At 43.5% G+C, this 22,545-nt stretch overlaps 3 protein-coding genes across 5 annotated transcripts in view; 1 reads left to right on the top strand and 2 right to left on the bottom strand.

The window, feature by feature from the left end:
* Positions 1 to 303: 303 nt before the first annotated feature.
* vmp1 (vacuole membrane protein 1) lies at positions 304 to 12,541 on the bottom strand. Of its 3 annotated transcripts, none has more exons than XM_079732319.1 (12): positions 12,492 to 12,541; positions 11,858 to 11,965; positions 11,530 to 11,662; positions 11,124 to 11,214; positions 10,568 to 10,678; positions 7,727 to 7,894; positions 6,814 to 6,945; positions 5,350 to 5,430; positions 5,116 to 5,232; positions 3,827 to 3,888; positions 2,266 to 2,365; positions 304 to 1,511 (listed from the first exon to the last, which is right to left on the bottom strand). In XM_079732319.1, exons 2-12 carry the CDS (start codon positions 11,934 to 11,936, stop codon positions 1,368 to 1,370), a joined length of 1,218 nt encoding a protein of 405 aa, XP_079588445.1. In that variant the 5' UTR covers positions 11,937 to 11,965; positions 12,492 to 12,541; the 3' UTR covers positions 304 to 1,367. The 3 variants fall into 3 exon arrangements, with proteins under 3 accessions (XP_079588445.1, XP_079588446.1, XP_079588447.1); XM_079732320.1 differs by lacking the exon at positions 12,492 to 12,541 and adding an exon at positions 12,256 to 12,305; XM_079732321.1 differs by lacking the exon at positions 12,492 to 12,541 and adding an exon at positions 12,091 to 12,234.
* Positions 12,542 to 12,834: 293 nt separating this feature from the next.
* npat (nuclear protein, ataxia-telangiectasia locus) lies at positions 12,835 to 20,585 on the bottom strand. Its single transcript, XM_079732308.1, has 17 exons — positions 20,430 to 20,585; positions 20,123 to 20,241; positions 19,932 to 19,992; positions 19,516 to 19,588; positions 19,387 to 19,427; positions 19,018 to 19,254; positions 18,674 to 18,755; positions 18,416 to 18,542; positions 18,116 to 18,207; positions 17,908 to 17,989; positions 17,678 to 17,774; positions 17,478 to 17,585; positions 16,012 to 17,274; positions 15,698 to 15,798; positions 15,495 to 15,594; positions 13,883 to 15,219; positions 12,835 to 13,696 (listed from the first exon to the last, which is right to left on the bottom strand). Exons 1-17 carry the CDS (start codon positions 20,464 to 20,466, stop codon positions 13,616 to 13,618), a joined length of 4,038 nt encoding a protein of 1,345 aa, XP_079588434.1. The 5' UTR covers positions 20,467 to 20,585; the 3' UTR covers positions 12,835 to 13,615.
* Positions 20,586 to 20,936: 351 nt separating this feature from the next.
* Positions 20,937 to 22,545, top strand: part of atm (ATM serine/threonine kinase) — a gene marked incomplete at its 3' end in the record, with an annotated part of 33,645 nt that continues 32,036 nt past the window's right edge. Inside the window, exons 1-5 of the mRNA XM_079732325.1 lie at positions 20,937 to 21,057; positions 21,338 to 21,422; positions 21,621 to 21,742; positions 21,965 to 22,110; positions 22,351 to 22,515. Of these exons, the coding sequence (XP_079588451.1) occupies positions 21,351 to 21,422; positions 21,621 to 21,742; positions 21,965 to 22,110; positions 22,351 to 22,515 (505 nt within the window). The 5' untranslated portion in view covers positions 20,937 to 21,057; positions 21,338 to 21,350. The remainder of the gene's footprint in view (positions 21,058 to 21,337; positions 21,423 to 21,620; positions 21,743 to 21,964; positions 22,111 to 22,350; positions 22,516 to 22,545) is intronic.

A 22,545-nucleotide genomic window follows, 5' to 3' on the forward strand; every position in this document is an offset into this window, starting at 1 on the left:
ATATATACTACTCAACCCTAGATGTGGCAGTTAACATATTAGTATTACTGGTAGTTTAACATTGTAAGACTGCTTGCATACTAATCCAAGGTAGTGAATTTGTACCTACCTCTCAGGTGCCTTCATCTGAGGATTTTACACAAGTTAAATGATGACAATCTTAACCAGCAAGCAGCTTACGAGGGGAAATACGTACCAGTTGACTTACCGTCGATGGATGTCCATCAAAGATTCAAAAATACAATAAAAATCTATTCCAAAAAACTCAGACATGGAAACCAGGGCAATGATTAAGACATTTTATATATGCTTTGATCAAGGTTCAATCTAAATGTACAGAACAAATGGAACAAGTAAGCCAAGAGAACAATGTTACTTTACAAATGATATCACCTATTCCTTGTTATGTTTTGAGTTCCGTTATATCCAGAAAGACCATGAGAATAGAAATCCATGTGCACGCACCCCCCAAAAAAGATAGTTATTTACAGGATGTGCAAGCCATCAATACTACATAGTCCTGACTCGATATTGCTTCATTTTTTTTTTTACCATTTCTAAATATATACGACAGATCCCATAAACAAAACAAATGGTTTGTCATGTTACAGAGGATAACATAAGGTTAAATTTAAACCTTGAACAAATGAAAAAATATATAATAAACGCTTAACCTTATTCAAATCATCAGCACATTGTATCCACGGATCAAGCTTAAAGACTGTCCATACCTTGCACACGGGCACAAAAAACAAATTAAATACAAATCAAGTAAGTAAGTATCAATTAAGAACTGTGTTCAATGCATGTGGGACCCTCCCATCTTTGCATAAGGCATAGCAGCGGAGCAGCCCGCTGCCGCTTCACATCTGAGGTCTATGAAAGGGTTAGTCTGTTGCTAGAGACGGACATCTTCGTATCAGCAGGAGTGGGACCAATCACACAGAACACAAATTAAGAGATGAGTGGCTGGCCGAGGGAGAGATAGTGTTAGGGTTTTTGGAGGAGGAGCGCGGGAACCCTACAAAAGTCGAGGAGGGACAAACAAGAACTAACAGCATACACACACACACACACACACACACACACACACACACACACACACACACACACACACACACACACACACACACACACACACACACACACACACACACACACACACGTATTCTTCAAAAGAACGCAGAAAACAATGGTGCCTGGTTTGGAGCCTCTTTGAGCATGGGACTAGGGTGAGGTTTGCTGTTTAGTTGTCGAGAGACCCCCTGGAGAAGGAGAGGAGGCGGGGGGGCAGTTGGACCGGTCGCCGGGGCAACACGTGTCCAATGGGCTCTGTCCTTCCAGTCGTGGGTTTCGGACGCCCATCATCACTTGGTCTTCTCCTCCGAGTGTCTCCGCTGCTGCAGCCGCTTGCCGTAGCTCTGCGCCATGGAGTTCACGATGGAGCACACAAAGTACACCACCATCACCAGCACCACCTTCTCAAACACCCACGACAGCCAGTTCTCACCCTGCATGACCAAGAGGAGTGGTGGACGGCAAGGTTAAAACATTACACGTGGATGATGCTGTAACATTGCTTCTGAAAAAAAAATACCCATTACCTCCCAGTGTGCGCGGCAGCAACACAATACCACTCATGTGCGATCGATGTGTGGGTTTTTAGAGACTATGAATACCATGATACATGGTTGCAGTGTTTCCCTTTCAGGGACCTGACCAACGTTTTAATTTGTCCTACCAGTTTAAAAAGCGAAGCCATAATAGAAACAAGCCATGTTTATACTTGTTTATGAAGCATCCAGCAAACAACGACTGGAAATGGGGTTTACCCCCCGCAACCGTTGCTCCATTTCAGTCAACACTGGAGCTGTATGATTACATTCACTTATCAAAGGGTCTGTAAGCAGAACAGGCTGCTCTAATTTCAGCATTTTAAAGTATGTTTTTTTGTTAGCGATTTTGTTCTGATGATAAAACAACGTAGTGTTTTGTGATTCTTCATTTATCTAAATAAAAAAAAATAAAAATAGCTTTACTAATTGTTAAAGATATTTCTTTACAACACTACTCACAAAGAATACAGCATTAAATTCAGCCTTGTATTATATGCTACTCCTGTTGCCCATCAGGACGTGCTCTCCTCTTTAGGATGAACATGTGTGGATGTCCCTCAAATGGAGCTGGTGTGTTCCTAATGGCTCAATCATTAGGAACACACCCCACTCTTGCGTTGGCAAGAGTGGGGTGTATCTTTGTTCTTACCGCGGGCGTGCCTTCCCCTGCGTGGTGCAGCTTGTTCCACTGGGCATCCAGGTACTGACGGAAGGGCTTCTGGAGAGCTGGTCCCACCCTGGGCACAGACCTAAAGACACACACAGCCAAGAGGGAAAGAGAATAATGCAAAAGTCAAGCCACTCACCCATTGAAGCCCACTTCCTCTATTTGCCAGCTCCAAACTGGAGGTTCAGGTCCTTATATCCAGCCCGCTGTCCTCTCCCCAAGACACCCAGTTCCAGTATGGGTAGCTTCCCTGATACGGCTGTACCGCTCCTCCCCCATATGCTACATGGAGGTCCTGGTTCAGAGCCCTCCATCCAACCACTTGGAGCTTTGCACAGAGGCAGGCAGCAGAATGGAATGAAACAGAAGCTTCTCAGCCCTGCTTTTATACCCCTCAAGTCTCTACAGGAGTGTGTGTGTGTCAGCCCCATCAACCAGGAAATGAGTCGCCATGATGTCATCGCCATTACCACCATCGCTGCCTTCTTGGTGGAATCAGGGCGTGTTTATACCCTTATATGGTAGGATGGATTAGCTAACTAGTGATACAAATTAATCATTTGTATCAGTTAGTTTATTATTGGGTTAAAAAAACATGGGATAGAATTGTATAAATGTGAATTTTCGGGGGATTAACAGAATTTACATCACTGTAGTCTTATATTCTTGTATCGTCGTCAAAAAAAACCTTTTAGATTTGAGCCGACTAAGCTAAATAGGTAGACATTTTATTTACTTCTTCACTCAAAGCTTAATAGGATAATAGCAGATGTCAAACAAAACAAAGCCTGAGTCACTCTCAATCTTCTAAACGTCTACACAAGAAGAAAACATTCAATCTACTCCATGAGCTGAGTCAGAATCGGAGCCCTGTATCACATCAGAGCGACTCATCTAGAACAAGGCGTGTTCACTGTAACAGATAGAACTTATTTCCAATAAAACTTATCACAGAGGAAACAAACAGTAAGCCATGATACAGAACAAAAAATGGAAAGCGTCATCTTATCACTCTCACCAAGCATTGTATTAGTAATACTAATAGGCCCACTGGGTCCCTTGAAATGTATGCTTTTTCACTTGAAAGCTTTTCCATATTTTACTTTTTCATCCAAGCAATGTTTGAAGAGGTTATTTTCATAAGTCTATTAGCCTGTATGTTAGTGTATGTCAATCAAATCAATCCTGAAAGTTACCAAATCTACAATCAAGTGAACCGAGAGAGGTGGGAGTTTATTTGTTCCTCAGGTTCGCTTCCTGGGAGAGATGGCCCTGTCTGAGAGAGGAGCATACTGAGCTTGAACCCTGTTCCTGGTTGGACCTCACACACGCCCTTGACCACCAACGCAGAAACTTACCGACGACAAAGAAAATACCTCTGCGTGGAACGGCCAACTCAAACAAGACCCGTCGCCGGTGCGCAGCCATCTGCTAATTGTTTTCGAACATACTTCCATCCACAAAACCAACAAAGAGATGTTGAGTCAGCAGCACACCTAGGCCGATCACTCGCTTTCACACAAAGGGCAGGGGAGCGACTTACCCTATAAGTGACACCATCTGCTCCACTATGTGCCTGCTGAACGTGATGATGACAAACAGTTTCTGCAGGGAGACGGACCAATACGAGGGGATTAGCTTTGTTACTTCCCAGTCAATAACAAAACCTTGGGGAACAAAAACAGGTCTGCCGTTACAGAGATGACACATGATTTACAACTGGGATTAAAAATATCCTCTATTTCAGAATGAGATGGGTAAAAATAGGATTTTATGCTTAGTAATCGTAACTGCTTAACGGTTGGTTCTGCAGCGCTGTGAGGAAGAAAGAGGGAAGTTATGACTGAGACATGATGCATGACAAAGTTGAATTCCATGGTGGAATAACTACCAGGATGAACCATCATAGTGAACAAGATAAGGCTTGGTGGGAAATGAGTTAAGGAGAGTTGGCTGGTGGGGGGGGGGGGCTTGTGTGTTTCTTGCGACTACAAAAGGACCAGTCTTGAAAAAAAAACAGAGCAGACTGTTGGCGATGAAACTGATTAGCTTTGAATAGCATGACGCATGCCCCCCACGACAGCAACCCTAATACAGGATATGACACGTGTTGAAAAGTAGAGGGTTCAAGGTACAGAAAAACAAAAGAAGCCCCACAGCCTTGTTCTGTTGGTCTGCTCTGCTTCCTGCCCTGATGTCTGCCTCCTTCCAACGTCCGATGCACATCCTCCTCAACACGATGCTGGGGGGGGGGGCCTTTAGTGTCGGCTCCTTTTGTAAGCTCTGTGTTCCTCAGTGAGATCCCTGGGTGGTACCAAGTTGACGCGGGTAGATAGGAGCTCGGATGGGTTCAGAATCGCACGGCGACTCACGCTTAGACACCCCCTCCCCTCCCCTCGGTCTAGGCTGATGTTAGTCACTGTGGTAGACTCAACACTAGACTTGGTAATTAAAGTGACTCGGAGGGGCTACTTTTCCTTCATGGAGCCCTGGCTCTTGTTACGGAACCCCCAGGAGCGCCGTCTTTCAACTGTCGGTTCTATATATGGTTCCAAAGGCTGCGCACATCTAGGAACCCCTGACAGAATAGGGTACCAGCGAAGGTCGACCCAAAAGCGTATGTTTGGAAGTTTTAGTCTCCCACTTATGATCTTAAGTGCTACTCTTGTTGTCAGCCTTCATTTTGAGGTTCTTCTAATGTGACACCAGAATAAACACTCTTTTCCCCTAAAATGTTTGTTTTTAAATGCAATTTTAGTTGGAACTGTGTACAGAGTGGGGGAAGGGAGAAAGACAAAGGTTGCATGCAGTTGATATGGGCACACCATCTACCTGTATGTGCATCTTGACGATAGCCTTCCCAATCAGCGTAGCGCCAAAGAAGGTCCAGAAGGGGACTAGGAAGTGACCACAGGTGATCCCAGCCAGGTCAAACAGAGGGTTGGGGATCTGCGAGAAAAAGAAACGTGAGAAAAAGTTCAATAGAGCAGATTCCAAGTAATGCTAAAGAGCTCCACAAGCATTTCATAGTTCTTGTACCAAGTTTAAGAGCTTGTAACAACTTACTGAAGCACAGGCCAGGATCCCAAAGAATCCCACTCTCTGCACCATATTCTGGACTCCCATCTTGGCTCTTGTGAGGAAGTCCTGCGAAACACAAAGCAACGTCACGATCGCCGTGTGATTACCGCACAGCCTACAATTTCACCTAGCATTTTTGGACTTTCATGGCATTAAGTCTCTAGGTTACATTTCAAAACACATTTTCTTGAACGAATTTTAGTTCTGCTTTTCTAAAAGACTTACCGAAAACACAGAATCTTTTTGGTATCATTACAAACAGAAACGGGCCAGCACAGCTGTGCAGGGTTTGGGTCTACACCCCTGGGGGTGGTGAGTTGTCTGTGGTTAGGTGCTAAAGATCAGAGACTTTGCAGGAGTTTAGGCATTCCCAAATACCAGCATCTGACAAGTAAGTCTTCACTCCGTAACCACATAAATAGCCCTTTTTCTCGAGTCGCCAGTTTTGGCTCCGTCGAAAATGGGCCATTTGGTACTGTTGGTTATCTTTGTTCACCAATGCAATAGTGACACATCCCTTACTGCATCATGTACTGCATCCTCTTTTGATATGGTTTTAATGGGACACACATGTCCATGTGACAGAAATAAAAGTTATTTTTTTAGGCTACCATTTGCAAAGTAATCAGTGTGCTCATATTTGAACTGCTTTTCAAACAAGATTTTAAAAACAAAAGTATTTGGTTGCTGTAAATCAAGATAGATACCCTAATGACACAAAGATCTTAAAACAAAGAAATCTGATAACAAATGCATGGACTGGATATATCCTCAATACTTTCATCATAATTTAAGTCCTGTGTGCTTGCCCCTAAAGCTTCCTCGGCAAAGGAGGTCATGCAGACCGTGTCCATTCTGCTGACTCAGACCAGTCATGTGAGCTGTGCTCAGACAAAACTGTCCGTCCTTCAAATTAGAGACCGGTGAAAAGAGAGTGAAGGGTGTGGGGGGGGGGGGGGGGGGGTCACGACATGAGGGATGATTAAAGAGAGCTGGGCTGAGGGTGACTCACCCCCCTCTCCCCAAGCACATTTACTGGAAGGCACAGGGGGAGGGAGGGCCCTTCACTGAACATGCATGACATTTCAAACCCGATCCCCACCTAGATGTAATGAATTCAAGCCCTATGGTCAATGGTGCTTTACAGAGGGGTGATACGATCACATGATGGGATTAGAACGACGAGTGGACCACAGTCATTTAGACCAGCATGCAGACATGGCACCGCGTGGATGTGAACAACTAGAAGCCATGTCTTTGTGCCACTTTGCATTAAATGGTGCACAGTGAGGGGTTGGACGTTGCTGTTGGGCTGATGAAAAACCTGGACTATTTGAAGAGTTGTATACTTAAATTCCAAAAAAACAAAAACATTATACACCAGAAACTCGGATATTACAAGAATTGTGCACTGCATTGTTTTCGTGTGTACATGTGTGTGACTCAGACCTGGGCTGTCTGTGCCTGCTCCAACATCTCTTCAAACTCCTCATAGTCCTCGTCGTCTGGGTCGGCTCCTGACTGGCGGGCAGCTCTAGCCATGAAGTACGGAGGAAGCTCACCAATGGCCGTGCCTGCCCCCTTTAACACACCAGGGCACGCACACGCACACACACAAAACACAAACACACCGACACACCAAAAGTTGTTGGCCCACAAACATATTTGACTGCTTTTGTACACATTTCATATTTACATTTAACATTCTTACAAGTCTTACATTAAGAGCGAGGGAGGGTATTTGATTTATTTTAGAAGCATTTCTTGTCACATTTGTTGAAACTCTCTTTATATCCTGACAGCAGTCAATAAATCAAATGCTTGGGAAAAAGATAACAGAAATCTGTGGCTGTCACAGGCCTGTAATAAGCCCAAATCATTTATTTTGGCCAAAATGGACTGATTGGATAGCCTACCTGGCTGACTACCAACCTAGCATGCTTCCTGCGCACACGCTGCCCGTGCGCTAATTAAGCTTGACCGGAGCATTCCACAAGGTTAGGCAGACCTATTGCTTAAGATAGCAGGCTAGTCATGTGATTTAGAGGGAAGCTTCGGAGGGAGGCCTGAAGAAAGGGGGGGTGGCATTTTTTCGGTGTGGTACTATCAAAGTCTCGCTTAGTTTGCCTCACCCAAAGTTCCCTAGCTATAAGTATCGGCAAATATACCGATTTGACTTATCCACGTTTTAGAAGCACCAGGTCTCCATCTCATTCCTTGCCAAATAACTTTCTGAGGTTGTTCTCCGAACCGCATATCGATTCTTTCTCTCATGTAAAATACTATGATTCAACCTATTAACAGGTTGTACAAGCAACAGCCCAAGGGCTCCATAACTTCGGACTGATTGACTGGTACTCACCCACATGCAGGCCTCCAGCCGAACCTTGGACATAATGGTCCAGAGGGAGACGCTGCCCTCCAGACCCCCGTCCGTGGGACAGAGTATCTGGTCGGGGTACGGAGGCTCGGGGAAGTCGGTGGAGCCGCACTCGTACGCGGCCAGGGTCACGGAGGCTATGTGAGGACCCTGCGGTTGGAGGGACTTCTTCAGTGGTCGGTTCTTTTAAAACTAGTTTAGCTGTTAACATACTTCTTTTGGAATTCAATGGTGATGCACAACTTGGTCATTCAGAATAAAACATGATAGGAGGTTTGGAATATGGATATATATATAAACATGCTTATAAGGCAAGTCTCCTTAGAAATAACACAGGGAAGAAAAGTAAGTTATTTATTTATTTATAAAAAAGTGCATTTTTCTTGGATCTTATTGTGAAAATTTGTTGGCACAACTTCTTATCTACATTTACTTGGGTCAGATTACAAAGTGTGGGCTGTTGATCTTGATTTCATGCTGATTAATTAGCATTCACGATAACAACGAATAAGCAGATGTGGAAGCATATACAAACAAGCCCCATTGTATTCAAGTCGACATGCCCCGGCATGGGAAGAAGCATGAGTGTGTAACCTTAACCACACGTGCACACACACACACACAGACACACACACACACACACACACACACACACACACACACACACACGAATCACCTGACAGGTGAGTATGCCGTATCATTTATCAGTGTTGGGGCACAAACTAACCCACCTGGCAACTCACTAACAGTATTGTACACCTGAGACCACAACAGAGACACCCAGTCATGAATCCTTAAAACGCTACAGCCAGGATGACAGTAGCAAGACACGGCACGCAATTAGTCAGCGCAATGAATGGTCTCACAGTGATTCTCTGGGTGGAGAGCTCTCTTAAGCCTTTTTGCTTACACAATAAGAGCTTTCTTTCCCAGACGGCAGACATTCCTAAAGATGTACATGCTTCACTTTGTGAGGCAGTGAGTCAGATCTGACCGAAAAGTCACAACCTTAAGAAACATATTAAAAATCTAATTGAAACGCAGAACCTCCATTTTGTATGATCTGTTATGGCCTGGTATAGACATGCTCAAACTCAATCTACATCTCTCCAACCCCAACGGATACTAGCATTGTCCAGCAAGAGATGGTTAGGCCTACACCAGAGATCGTCCACACTATGGAAACACATATTGGTCCAACAGATATGGAACGCAACCATCATGATGAATCATAACGTGCTTGTGATTAAATATTCAACCACAAGCAGAAACTGTGACTTCACCGAGTTCACTTATCCTCGCTCTCAATCTATCGCTCTCCAAGGGGGTTGAATAGTAATGCCTTAGATCTGATGTACAGCCATAGTACGTTTTTTTTTCACCACAGCAGCCCTACACAGTGAGTGGGTTGAGATGAGGGATGCTGTTTTGTGGAACAAAATACCCTTGCCATCTGGAATTCATATTTTCAAAAGAAGTACTTGGTTAATAAATGAAGTAGTTAAAAAATGTATGGATGCAATTTTCATGAATTTATCGTTCTACATGGATTCAAATTCACACAAAAGGGGATAGTGAAAATACACTATTATTAAAGTAGTAACTATTATTACTACTCTGTTATACAACGCATCATTACACACCAACACCCTCAAAGTGCTAAATTAAAAGGCCAGTGGGTAAATTAAGAAGTGGTCCACTTAACATCAATATTTTTAATAACTATATTTGTGCATAACATAGAATCTGATTAAATGAAGAGGAATAAATAAAAAATGTAACTGCAAGCAATGCAGCTAAACGATGGCTAGAGGTCAACACATTTCTGAACTGTTCTCACAGGTGATTGAGCCTCAGGCTCTGAATACATTTGTCTGGTAAAGAAAAATAAATACTACAATTCAAAGAGTTTTTCCCATGGAGGGTTTGTGGCACACATCAAACCCATATGGGAGGTGAGGCTGCTCAGTGTGTGGGAGGATGATGACATGTGGGTGGGAAAGAAATCCCCTCACTGAGTGGAGAAATGTGGGGAAAGAGAATGAGGTCACACCTACTCAAGGGGCAAGATGACTGGTCATGAGAAACCAACATTAAACGCACACACAGAGTGTATGCATCAGACCAGGTAAACTGAAAGAGGTTGGCTGCATAATGGAAAGAAATAAGAGGCTACAGTGACTGAAAAGGAAGTAAAAGAATAGTTGTAGTTCATCTATTTAGAAAAAAAGATAAGGGAAAATACAACGAGATGCCCGACATCTGCACATGTTGACTTTATAAAAAACCACATTGTGGGCCTAAATGCGTAGTGGTGCAGAATCACTTCTCTTTCTTTCTTTCCATTTACAAACTTTTCAATCAAAATAACCATGGCAAATGTCATAAAGCCATCGAGTGAGTCATTCTGTGATCCTTTGTCAGACACAGAAGCCACAGTACCCTTGGTTTGTTGGACATGAGTGATAAACACATGGGTGACAAAGGAAGGACTGGAACACAGATAAGTCACACAAGACCGCCATCCACTGGCAGCTGTGGAAATGGATAATATACCAGACAATTTCTAAAGTCACAGGACATTTGACAGTTTGTGCTACCGTGCCCTTTGGTGGACAGTTTAAATACCAGCTGATGTTTGTAAAGGTTGTCCTATTTACATACAATAATGACCTCCCTCATCATCACATCCCAAGAGAACCTTTTTGCTAAGAATCTTCACTCAGCCACACCCTGCTCGTGTTCATTCATTTGTAATTATTGATGCTGAGCTCAATTGCGGACGTGGCAGAAGTGATCCGGGAGTTTTAAATTATCCCTTACCAGATACAACAGGAAGGTGTGCAGGCCAGTTCCAAGGCCTACTGATGACAGGATTCCTAGGCCTACCCAGTAGGCACACCATAGAAATTTACCCTCCAAGTACTTGACATACTGGAAAGGAGAAAGAAAATGTGTCAGTGGATAAAGAACAAGACATAGATGTTTTTACCGTTTTACTCTGGTTGTCAAGTGTCCCCATTTCCCTAAAATCTTGGTAATGCCTTAATCCATTTGTACATTTGAAATGTAATGGTTTCACAGGCCTTGCATTTTTTTATTTATGGAAAAGTCTGCCTTACAATAAATCAACTTCAACATAATGGGATAGGGGGATAGAAAGAATCCCTCACTTGACCTTCCACTTAAATTTGTTTAATCAAGAAAGGAAAACAAGTGGCTGCTATTCAGTGACCAGTAGAAGGCAATTATTTTGCAAGATAAAAATTGGACTTAGCTCTAGCCTTTAGACACAGCATTGTCAGCGATGACTGAATATTAACAGTGAAGAAAAACAAATCAGTCCCAAGAGATAGTAAAACGGCTGCCCAAATCTTACGTTCTGGTGTGTACCCTCAGTGGAGTAAGCAAGGTAGAAGAACAAGCAAAGAACCAGGAAGAAGAACACCAGGCCTCGCCGATGCCACAGTCTGAAGCCAGAGGAAAAAATAATGTGTAATACATATATACATTAGGACTGGAGTGGCAGTGTGTCAAAGTGGCACTGTGACACCTAACCTAACCCTCTCCTGTCCATAAAACGGCACAAAAGCCCATAGAAAAATATATACATTTTTTTAAACAGAACTAACGCGCAAGATAAAAAAAAACAACCCCAAAAGTTGATACAAGTGCAAATAGAAGGGCCTTTACTTTCTAACCATTACTAAACTCCCAACATCAGCGAAAATGTATATTGTCAATCACAAGGATCTCAATCTGAATGGCAATGTGAAATATATTACTTCAGTGCCAACTCCTTTAGCTTGATGAGGGTCTCCAGGAGAAAGTACTGTAACGTGGTTATAGGTCTCCTCCATAATACCAGGGATAGGCGCTCTTCTTTATCCTTCTCCCTCCTCTCTCTGACTGATGCATCTGGTGGACAGCATACACAAAAACATATTATGGCTTAACTATATGAAGCAAACGACAAGTTACTGAGTTGACAAATGTATACTGAAAGAGTGAAAGAAGTGGGTGTCCACAGATTTATCTTAATAACGTTAAAAGTTCACTATGTAGGCAACAGAAAGGGAACTAATACAACCCAAAGAGAATGCATGAACAAACCTTGAGAGGTGCCGTTCTGTTTGTCTTTGACTCCAGTGCGTTTCTGAGTTTTTTCTAAGCTTGCTCCATTGGCTGCCATGTCCTTTGCTGTTTATTAGGCCAGGGAGTCTAAGGAAGACAAACAAAAACACAAACACATATTTGACATACCTCCTCACATTTGAATGTACGATTATAATTCACATGTCTAGGAAAAAACACGAGTTCATCCAACACTAAGCAGTCCATCTTACAGTAACCGGCTGAGTAAACTGGTCAAATATCCAGCTGTCAAACAAGTCGCCAACAGTAAGCGACTCCGACTGAGGCTAGCTATATCTTCAGGTATCAAGCTACAACGAGATTACGAAATAGACAACGGCGTAGGCCATCAATAAACGAGGATGAAGGTCATCAACCTGTAATTAGAATCAAATACGTGTGCATCCCCTTCCTCCCACTAGCCGGCTAGCTTAACATGCTAAAGGCTAAGCTAAAGACTAAGCTAAGCAGGGTGACAGTTGGAACCCATTTCATGTATTCATACTCAAAGGTATAACACTGGATGCTCGTAGCGATCTTTAGGTTTTTCTAATTCTTAGTAAAAGCATTCTACCTTAGAATTACATAGAACATTTAAATTAGATAGTCATACCTCTCTCATGTCCTCTGACCCGGAAATAGTCTGCACCGGCTCCCTAAAATAAGGTCACGTTGGTTTTATTTTTAGATTGCAACATGGTTGAGGGACAAATATTTAATGGTATATGGATGGATGTGTTAAGCGGAACCAATAGTAACAGCAAATGAACTTGCATAAATACATATCGGGGAGCTATGAAGTTTAGTATCTGTCATCTTGATAATTTTATTGTGACATTTGTACGCAAGCCACTGAAACAGCGTTTGGTCCAATCAGAGGCTGCCAAATTTGCTAAACGGACAGTTTTTTATTCAATGCTTTTTGAGTATTATCAACGCAAGATTAAATTGTTCATTTATAAATACATAGCAAATCTGTTAAATGTAACATTCTACAAGGAAATGCATTTAACTCATTGTCTAGTTTGTAGTTAATAAAAACAGGTAAGGTTGACAGTTTACATTTCTCACGTCAACGTAACTGTTATGCCCTGACAAAGACAGTTTAATGGTTTTATTAAAGTATACTCTAAATAATATTAGAAAAAAGCTTGAGGAAGCAGGTATGAACAGGACAATTATTTTGTAGCATGATTCAAACCTTAATTTTCCTCTACTAGGAAAAACAAAAAAACCTATCAGACAAATTGTACAAATATACCCATATATGTATTTTTAATTTGTCCAAATAACAGTAGTATTACTCCTTTCAGAAATTAGAGCATGATGACATGTTAAATTTGATTTTCTTACAATTCAGTTTGCTGTGAAGGAAGAAACAAAACACATAAACACACAAATAAGTCCTATAAATGAGGTCAAATATTGACCAATACTATGTGTTCTGAATCAAATAATTCTGAACATTATAAAAAAAGCCAATGTAAAAGAAGGCCAAAGGCCATGGAAACAAACAATAAAAATAAACACACTTGCAGCACAGTTACTGTCTGGTCACACATCCCAATTGTCAGCCAGAGGAAAAATCCTGATAAAATATCCATTAGGCTTACAACAACTCTGGCAAGGCTAAAGAAACTGTAGGCTCTGGTAAAGCAGATGGCTCATCTATTCCTGGCTTATAATCTTAGTAAGAGTTTATTTCCGGATGTCTGGGCTGGCGATAGGTGAAAGGGCTCACTCGTCGTAGTGAAGTAAAGACAGGAACTTATCCACATCCAAATCATCCGGGAATGTATCCACAGCTTTCTTCTGCTTCTGAAGAATAAGCAACATGAGTCAGAATTAAGATCATTATTTGAACATGAATTAGATTTCCCACAGTGCTGACAATTTTGGGAAGATTGCTGATCATGGAACACACAAAGTATGTTTACATGAAAAGTCAATATTAAAGTCTTTCAATAAGTGTCCCTAAAGCGTGGACATTTACAACCGTGTTACCTTTTCCTTCTTTTTGCTGCTTGATGAACACTTGGGCTCATTTTTTCCTGGCACACTCGATGGCGTGGCCGTCCGCTTGCGTTTCTTGGCTTTCTTGGCCGAAGGGGGAGACATCTCACCCGCCTCATCCTGGCGCAGGCTGTCCTTCAGCGGGCTGCCTGTCCGGGCGATGGCGGTGCGCGACAGGATCATGAGTGTGTGAGCCGCCATGTTGATGCTGCTCTCGCTTCCGGCCTCGCTGGCCGGACTGCAGGTGGGGAGATCTGGCGTGCCGGGCGCGGTCAGGCGCCTGGGTGTCCCCTCTCCATCTCTGAGCAGCCTCTGCCTGACTGGAGTCCTGATACCATCGGTCGGTTCTTCCCGCGAGCGACCTGCTCTGGGGCTGAGGGGAGTGTCTGTAGTGCTCGAAGTGGTCCTCTTGGCTGGCGTTGTGGGCGGGTTGAGTCCCTGGATATCCTGGAGCATCTCGGCAGCCTGCTTGCTCAGAGTGCTGGTCTTGCTGGACTTGGGCGGGAGGGTGGCAGCCGGAAGGATGACCAGCGCCGCTCTTCGCTCCACTTCCGTTCGGTGCTCAGTGCCGTCTGCCCGTGCCTTCTCATTCTCCTTGTTTGCCCTCACATTTGAAGGCTCTGGAGCGTTCTTCTTCTCAGGCTGTGCCTCACGAGACTTTCCTGGACCCTTATCTGTGGGGTCTTTTCGGGGACCCCCATTACTATCCTTCCTGCTGCTAGTTTTTGCCGAAGAATTAGAAGCAGACGACGTGGAGCCCTGAACATCATGTGAGTCGTTGGGCCGTGCTGGATTTCCTTTAGTACTGGTGCTCCGTCTCTTCTCTTTGGATTTCAACCGCTCTGATTCAGTCTCGTTCACGGGTTCTGGCTCTGTGACATCAGCCATATTAGTGTGGTCGGCAGCAGTAGTTGTGACTTGGACCTTATGATCTTGCTTGCGAGAGGTCTTTTTTACATTTTCCCGCTGCTGCTGTGGCTGCGAATCAAGCTTATTCTCCGTCTCCTCAGATATGGCAAACTTGGCCTGTGCTTCAGTCGTACACCTGATTGTCGCTATCCTCCTTTTGGCCCTGTCTCCACCAAGGATAGCTGGCTTTGGTCTCTGAACCAGTTTTGGGCTAACCATACCAGGCTGCTCGGCAGGACATGAGGGGGAAGTGTTTGAGGTTGGTGTCAGTGGTGGCGGGGGTGGGGGAGGTGCTGATGGTACCCGAGCAGAATCAAATCGGAGGATTCTCTTATGACTGGGGCTTGTGCCGTCCGGTGCATTCGGCAATTCAGCCTTTTCCGTAGGCTGGCCCTTAGCCACCTTCTGTTCACCCGTTTCTATAAATAAAAAGGGAGAAAAGAGAATGAGATGAAAGTCATTATCATCAATATTCCCCTTCCACTGCTCCAGCGGGTTGGGGGCCGAGGATCCACTCCATTGGAGGGAGGAACCTTGACTAGTTTAGCATTTCCCTTTTTAGTTGGGTTGTAGATACTCAAATAAGTGGCTCATATTTTTTCCAGATGTCACTAGAGCGGAACAGAATTTCCACAGGTCTACTACAGTTTATCACAACAACGTGATTACACTGCAGTGGTAAGATGGAACTTACTAGAGACGGTGGGCGGTTTAAGTGCTGCTTTGAGAGTAGGGGCCTTGGGTTTGGCTGGTTCAGGATGCTGCTTGGCCACTGGACTTGGTATGGCAACAAACTGAAAAGACAACGGCATTGGGTTGAAAAGCTGCTAATGGATATCATAATTACTAACTGCTTGCTACAGTTACAAAAGATGGAATATATTAAAGTAATTTTACCTGATTGGAGACCAATGGTAACTTCCCAACATTAGTTTGCCCTATCATAGATAAGGGAACCATCATGGGCCGACCAGGTGACTGCAAGAAGAATGTAGATCCTGAAAAAGATAAAAGAACACAAGACGCGCTTAATGAATCTTTGACAGCCCATCCACATTGAGGATTATTTACTTTAGACATGAAAATAGAAAGAACCTTAATCACAGCCAATGAACTACATATTATATGCATGATGCATTGAGCCGATATGACGACCACACCAGTTGAAAACACAATGCAGCCCCAGCTTTCTGAAAAACAGTCACTCTCACCACTAGGGTAGCCCTGGGTGCAGGGCGGCGTAGCCATAGCATACTGGTTGGCAGGCAACGGCTGTCCCTGGGGATCCTGTGTGGACCCGGGGTCAGTCACAATGAAGTAGCTGGCCCCTGGCAAGGCCGGGTTTGCAGCATCCACAGGCAGCTGAATGATGTAGCTGGGCTGACCCTGTGAGGGTGAGGGTGCTAGGTCGGCCAGCCCACTGAGCGGGGGGGCCTCGGTGACAGCGGGATGGAAGACCTCGGAGCTCTGGAGGCTGTTGACGGCCTGCATGATCTCCTCCTGGTTGGTCCGCGGAGTGCCTGGTGGGCCGACCGGGAACTTGGAAGGTGAATTAGCCGGGGAGGAGAGGAAAATGGTGGGTATTTTGTCCCCAGAAATACTGGAAATTGCCTGATTTAAGATATTGCTAGTCGGAGGGGGAGTCTCCATCTGGTCATCACTGATGATTATTTTGAGGGAAACTATGTTATTGGGATCGGCCTCCCGCTTGTGTGGGTCGGTTTGGTTATTGATGTGTGGGCAAGGAAGACCTGGGACTGCAGAGGTGGAAATAGGTGTTGCTGAGGTCAGGGTAGGTGAGACAGAGCCTATGACAGAGGCTATGGGGGCTATGGGAGGAGGTAGGGTAATACTTGGCAAAAGATTTTTGTTTGACTGCTGTGCTAATGGTGGCGCCATACTGAGCAGAGGACAAGGAACTGTAGAGGAACTGGAAGGTGCCTGTGCTTTATTCACATCCTTGGAATTAGTCTTTTTTGAAGAACTTGGTGCTTTATCCTTCTGGATGAGAGTCACGGTGGAGGAAGACGTGGTTTCCAATGCAACGGATCCAATACTGCTGCTTGTTGAGATTGTTACGGTTTGTGCATTAGGCAGGGAGGGGATCAGAGTGCAGCTGACCTTTCTGGCTAACTCCGCCACAGCCTGAGAAGATGAGAGATCTGAAGGAGGGGCAGGGACCGTAAAAGCTTCATCGACGTCCATTGGTAGGGCCACCTGAGAGAGAGGGAGCACAGCTTTCTTTTCCGCCCTCTTTGAGTTTACCGCCACGGTTGAGGAGACTACTGGGAGCAGCAGTCTAGCAGTGTTTTTCACAAGTCGAGAGGTACTGCCTCTGTGGACAAGGACTGTTTTTTTTGTAGAGCAGGGAACAATGGACTTCCTGGTTTTCCTGGTCATTGGTTCCTGTGCCGTCTTGTCTACCGATATGGCGGTTGCATCGGAAACAATTAAAACTCCTCCTGGTGCATTACCTATGGAATAATGTGGACGTAAAAGTCAATGTACATTCATCCATGTATTCACAAACAGAATTTGCATGATGTTGTAAATTCTGATGTTTATTAAGAGTTTTTCACTTATGTTTTTGACATGGCTGAAATGTAACCTTAACTGCAAGGTTGCAAGGTTGAACTACTCATACGATAGGTATATTATACATCATAACACTTAATACCTGGGTTGACTTCAGTCATCAGAGGCCTGGTATCAGGTGGTGTGCCAGTTGCATTGTTGTCCTCAAGGCTAGTGCTCATGTCTTCAGTATCTAAACTTTTACCTTTATCTGCAAACAAACAAAAGAATGAAACAAATACAAATATATATACATTTGTATAAGCTTGTAGATTTGAGGCAAAGGCAGGGATAAGTGCTTACTGTAATCAAAGAGATCAAAGAGAGCCTGAAATGCTGGGTCTGACTCAGTCTGCTCCAATATGTCGTGGATGGCATCATCGCTCATGTGGATTTCTCCCTGTACAGAGGTATACAACATACTTGAGATTCTATTCCCATATCAAGCGGTAACACCACGAGAAGGTTACATTTAAGATCCACTATATGTCAACTGTAATTCATAGATTAAGAATAGCGCTGATGATCTTCACCTGTAATCCAAGGATTTCATCTATAGATGGGTCTGGTTCAACTGTGCCACATGATGCCTTTGACGTCTGGGGGGTGGGGTCACTGTCGGTACAAACATCATATTTGTGTTGAGTTAGGTAGTTTAAAGCCAAAAACAAAAAGGAGAAACCTATGTGGGGAAAATGTAGTCCAACCAGAAATGTTTGTATGTGTACGTGCGCAATTTACCTTGCAAGGATTTTGTTTATGTTTTCAGCCAGCTTCTCTTGTAAAAACGTATCAGATAATATTTTCTCCCGGGCGTTTTGGATCACAAGTTGCTGAAGGCCGAGACAGAACAGAAGTATTGTGTCAATAATTGCTAGCATATGAACATGCAGCAGTAATATAAGGTTGCTCATTCTGGGTTTTCTCAGAGGGCAACGTAACATACTATAATAGAAATTCTGAGGTCTGGTGCCCTTTCCTAAACTTAATACATTTGGTTCTCCATTCAAACAAAACGTATCATACAGGAGATCCACTCACTGGGAAGTTCTCGTTCACGACCTCGTCCGCCTGCTGTTCGGCCGCCGAGCCACCGACCGATGTGGAGGGTCTCCCAGTGGGCCCAGACCCACCACCTATACCCCCGCCTCTCCTCTTGGGGAAGTCCCTGCGATCAAGTGAATCCGTTTAGGGGTCAGGTGAGATGCTCTGGCATACTGCTTGAACATTGTCAATCCCATCAGTAAAACGTAGTATTAGTAGAATACCAATTATTTTAATTATTTGAACTATTCTTACCATTTTCTGCCCCCTCGAGAGACCGGGCTTGGGGCTAGTCTAGGTTCTGGGACTGGGATTGGGATTTGCATCGGTGAATCTCCTGTAATTCAGATAACACCATAAATATTAAACAATGGAAATATCCCCCCCCATCCCCCCAGAGCCAATTTTTTTAAGCAAATCTGACAAACTAAACTAAAGGCTTGGGTGCTGTTCTCAACCATACATTTCTCTTAACAGCGGTGTTAAAAATGGTAGAGAAATACCAAGATAAACTTTTTCCTTTCAAAATAAACACACTTTTTGGGCATACAATTAAAAAGACAAAAGTCGACTAAACAACAGCCAGCTCAAACACTTACTGGAAACACTGAGTATTCCACCATCTTGGATCTGTAGGTGGGTGCTGCTCAGGGAGACCACAGCAGTGGAGGGGCTAGGCAGGCTCTGGGTGTTGGTGATACTGTTGATCTGGGTGTTGGTCATGCTAGTGTTGATAGAGCCTCTGAAGGGGGCTGTGGAGCAGAGCACGGTGCTGACCGGGGTCATGGTCACAGACCGCTGTCTCGTCATGTTTGCCAAACCGGCCCGCGAGCGCACTGTGGACAACAGAGGCTAATCAAACGACAGTTTGGAGAAGCATTCACCCTTATCAGTTCAGATTTTTCCAATCTCCACTGAAAACAAAAAACATACAGAAGGTAGCCGTCGGGTAAATAAATACAACTTACCTCTTTGACATGCTGAAATAGCAGGAGAGTTTTGCAATGACCTGAGTTCAGAAAACACAATTATATAAATATAAAAATCCTACTTGAGGAGGTGATTGATCTTAATTTCTAAATTTTAAATGCACTTGCTTGATTTGGTTTAGTGTAAAATCCAACTTTTTCCACAGAGAGGTCATCATGACAGGCACTTCGTGACTGGTCTCTGTGGGAGAATTTGACCAATGAGGATTATTTTTTTCACGGTGACCAGAGCTTGTGTGGAATCATGGCACACTAAATATTTTACAAAACACAACATAATTGTGTGCACTGAATTAATGGCAACCTCATCACACTTACTATGTAAACAAATGGTCAGTCACAAGAGGTTTCAAGACCAATGTGTAAATTATCACATATTACACCATGGACATATATGATATACACAGACTCAGGCAGATTATGACCAATACCTGGAGACTTGACACTGTTAAAATATATAGAAAGGTTAATTATATTAAATTAGCATAAACAATATAAGCATTATAAAAAGCATACACCTTTACCTTTTGCTTTAGCAGCCGCATACTCGTTCAAGATGGTAGTTAAGTTCTTCCCACACAGAGACTGTAACAACATTTATAGGGAGGGATTATGGAGAAAGTCAGCCATCAACAAAACAAGACTTGGACGCATAGCGTTGCAAGACGTAAACAATTTGTTTCATCATTTCAAAACAATTCAACTGCCTACTTACAAATACACAAGCAGGAATAGCTCCATCCTCTGTGCTGTGCTCAGCATACTCCTTCAAATGAGGGCTTTCGTTTATGAATATTTGACTTGTAGATGACAAACCTTCCCATTGCAGGTAGCCTAGGAGCACAGTCAACACTGAATTAACACTATTATCACTGAGCGGGCAAGTACATGTCACAAACGGTTGTGGTTAAACCCAAAACATACAATTAGTCAAAGTAAACTCGGTGAATTGGGCGGCCTGTATGAGAGAGGTTAAAACAAGGTCTCGACCTAGTCTAGAGCTTTGCTCGGACAGGACCTACCCAAAACAACCCTCGCTACGTCCGATGGAAGCAGCATGGTGCGATCAGAGATGTGGCGAATGCAAATGTTGAAGTTACATGTTCGTTAATAAAGATGAAGGGACTCTCCGATAGCGAAACCGCTGTAAAAATCCGATATTATGTTCTCCGCTACGGCCTATATCCAAAGCAGAGGTATTCAAAAGGCGGGGAATTGAGGTCTCACAACCCGGAACGTGAAATTACTTGAAGAGGGCATTCTGGGTATCGTAGTTTTAAACGTAAATTACCTAAGCCATATCTCTGTGAATATGCTTTTATTTGTTTATACCATGGTTCTAATCAAAGTAAATCTAAATACCGAAAGTATTTTACCATTGTATAATGATATGCAATATAATGATAAGTGTGTGGTAACGTCGCAGCTAAACATTTCCGGATGGGCTCCTGACCCGGAAAGGATGTGTCCTCTTTGACAGTGCTGGGGCGGGAGTTTCCTGCGTGTTGAGTTGGCCAGCTTTAACGTACAGCCCATACCTGCTGGTGCTGCTGTTGCTGTGTCTTTATCTCAAGATTAAATACATTTGTAGCGATTGACAGGATAGCAAAGCACTTTTTATACAGAAGAACATAATCGTATCCTTCATAGGTAGGTGTACACATTGTATTGATACCTATGTCTCTGAAATAAAATGAGATGCAAACGTAACGTCAACACAAACTTAACAATTTACATGAGTTTTCAACCTGCAGTAATGATCGTTTAGAAATGGTAGCCACAATTATACAATGTCACCAGTGTTATAAAGCCAGCATATCACAGTACTAGCCATTGGTAAGACTAATCATGTTATTATCCCCCTGTTTACATATACTGTCTGATCCAATGAATATCCTGCACATTGTTTTTTAATCTTTTTTCACACCAGGAGACGTGGTGCAATGAGCCTTGCTCTGCATGATCTCCTGGTCTGCTGTAAGGGGCTGGATAATGACAAAGCTACAGAGAGAAAGGTCAGATCATTTGCAGATCATTGCATTATTGCCCAACATTTCCAGCTTTGTTTGTAACCTGAATACATTGTATGCCTCTGAATAATGTACTCCTTTAATGTATGTTTTCTTTCCTATTTTATTATGCATTCCATAGTAATCTTTGTCACGCTCCCGTTAAGTCCCTATGTTTCATCTTATCTGTCTTATCCCCTACAGAAAGAAGCGGAGCGCTTCAGAAGGCTCCTCAAAGATCCAGACACGGTGCAGGAGTTGGATCGCACCTCAGGACCAAGAGCCGCCAGAGGCTCAAAGCAACTCTCCTGGGATTCTGTTTTCAGGTAATTTCAAGATATGTTGTAACTGTGCTATTGTGTATGTTCAAAAAAATAAATGTCAAGATTTGTAGTATATTGCTATTTTATAATACAAAATAAGCATGCACAATGTACAGGTAAATACAAATAATTAGATGACCTTGATTGACCTTGATTCATGAACTGGAAAAACGCAGCTTAACCACTGTTGGTGAATGAGGCCCGCCCTTTTCTATGTGCCTCCAGGTTCTTGCAGCGCTACGTCCAGAAGGAAACGGAGCACCTCCAGTCAAGTAAAGCAACGGTTTCGGCCACCACACTCGCAACACGGCAGAAGAAGATGGGCGAGATGTGTAGCTTGGTGAAATACTTTATTCGCTGTGCCAACAAACGTAAGAGGAAAGAGAGCAAAGAGACCCCTTTTATTATTGTTAATTTAATAAAAGGATATACATACAATTTTTGGACCCTATTTTTTAATTGAGCAATGTACTTATGAATCAAGTTTATTTGTGTATTTTACTTTTATTTAACCTTTATTTAACCAGGTGAAAATGAGTCTAAGGATAGCGTGAAGTTGGGTCTCTTCCTTAACATTTCTCATGCCATGTATTCTACCTGTGTGTTTCCAGGCGGACCGCGGCTGCAGTTCAAGGAGCTGCTGAGGCATGTGATGGAGGTTCTGCAGAGTTCCTACAGCTGCTCTGTCTACGGAGAGGAGTACAGCAGCCTGCTGGTCAAGGACGTGCTCTCCGTCAGGAAATACTGGTGTGATGTCACAACCCAGCAGTGGCAAAGTCAGTAGGCTATAGTCACCACTGATTAAT

This window comes from Pollachius pollachius (assembly GCF_949987615.1).
Source record: "Pollachius pollachius genome assembly, chromosome: 3".
Classification (NCBI taxonomy): Eukaryota; Metazoa; Chordata; class Actinopteri; order Gadiformes; family Gadidae; genus Pollachius; species Pollachius pollachius.

Coding starts and splice junctions, on each gene's coding strand:
- vmp1 (XM_079732319.1), bottom strand. CDS start 11,936: ATGGCAGCCAATGGAGCAAGCTTAGAAAAAACTCAGAAACGCACTGGA. Junction 5,431..6,813: donor AGCAGGCACAGACAGCCCAG/GTCTGAGTCACA, acceptor TGTGTTTCGCAG/GACTTCCTCACAAGAGCCAA. Junction 3,889..5,115: donor TCGTCAAGATGCACATACAG/GTAGATGGTGTG, acceptor GTCTCCCTGCAG/AAACTGTTTGTCATCATCAC.
- npat (XM_079732308.1), bottom strand. CDS start 20,466: ATGCTGCTTCCATCGGACGTAGCGAGGGTTGTTTTGG. Junction 15,799..16,011: donor CACCCAGGGCTACCCTAGTG/GTGAGAGTGACT, acceptor TATCTTTTTCAG/GATCTACATTCTTCTTGCAG. Junction 13,697..13,882: donor GCAGCAAAAAGAAGGAAAAG/GTAACACGGTTG, acceptor CTTATTCTTCAG/AAGCAGAAGAAAGCTGTGGA.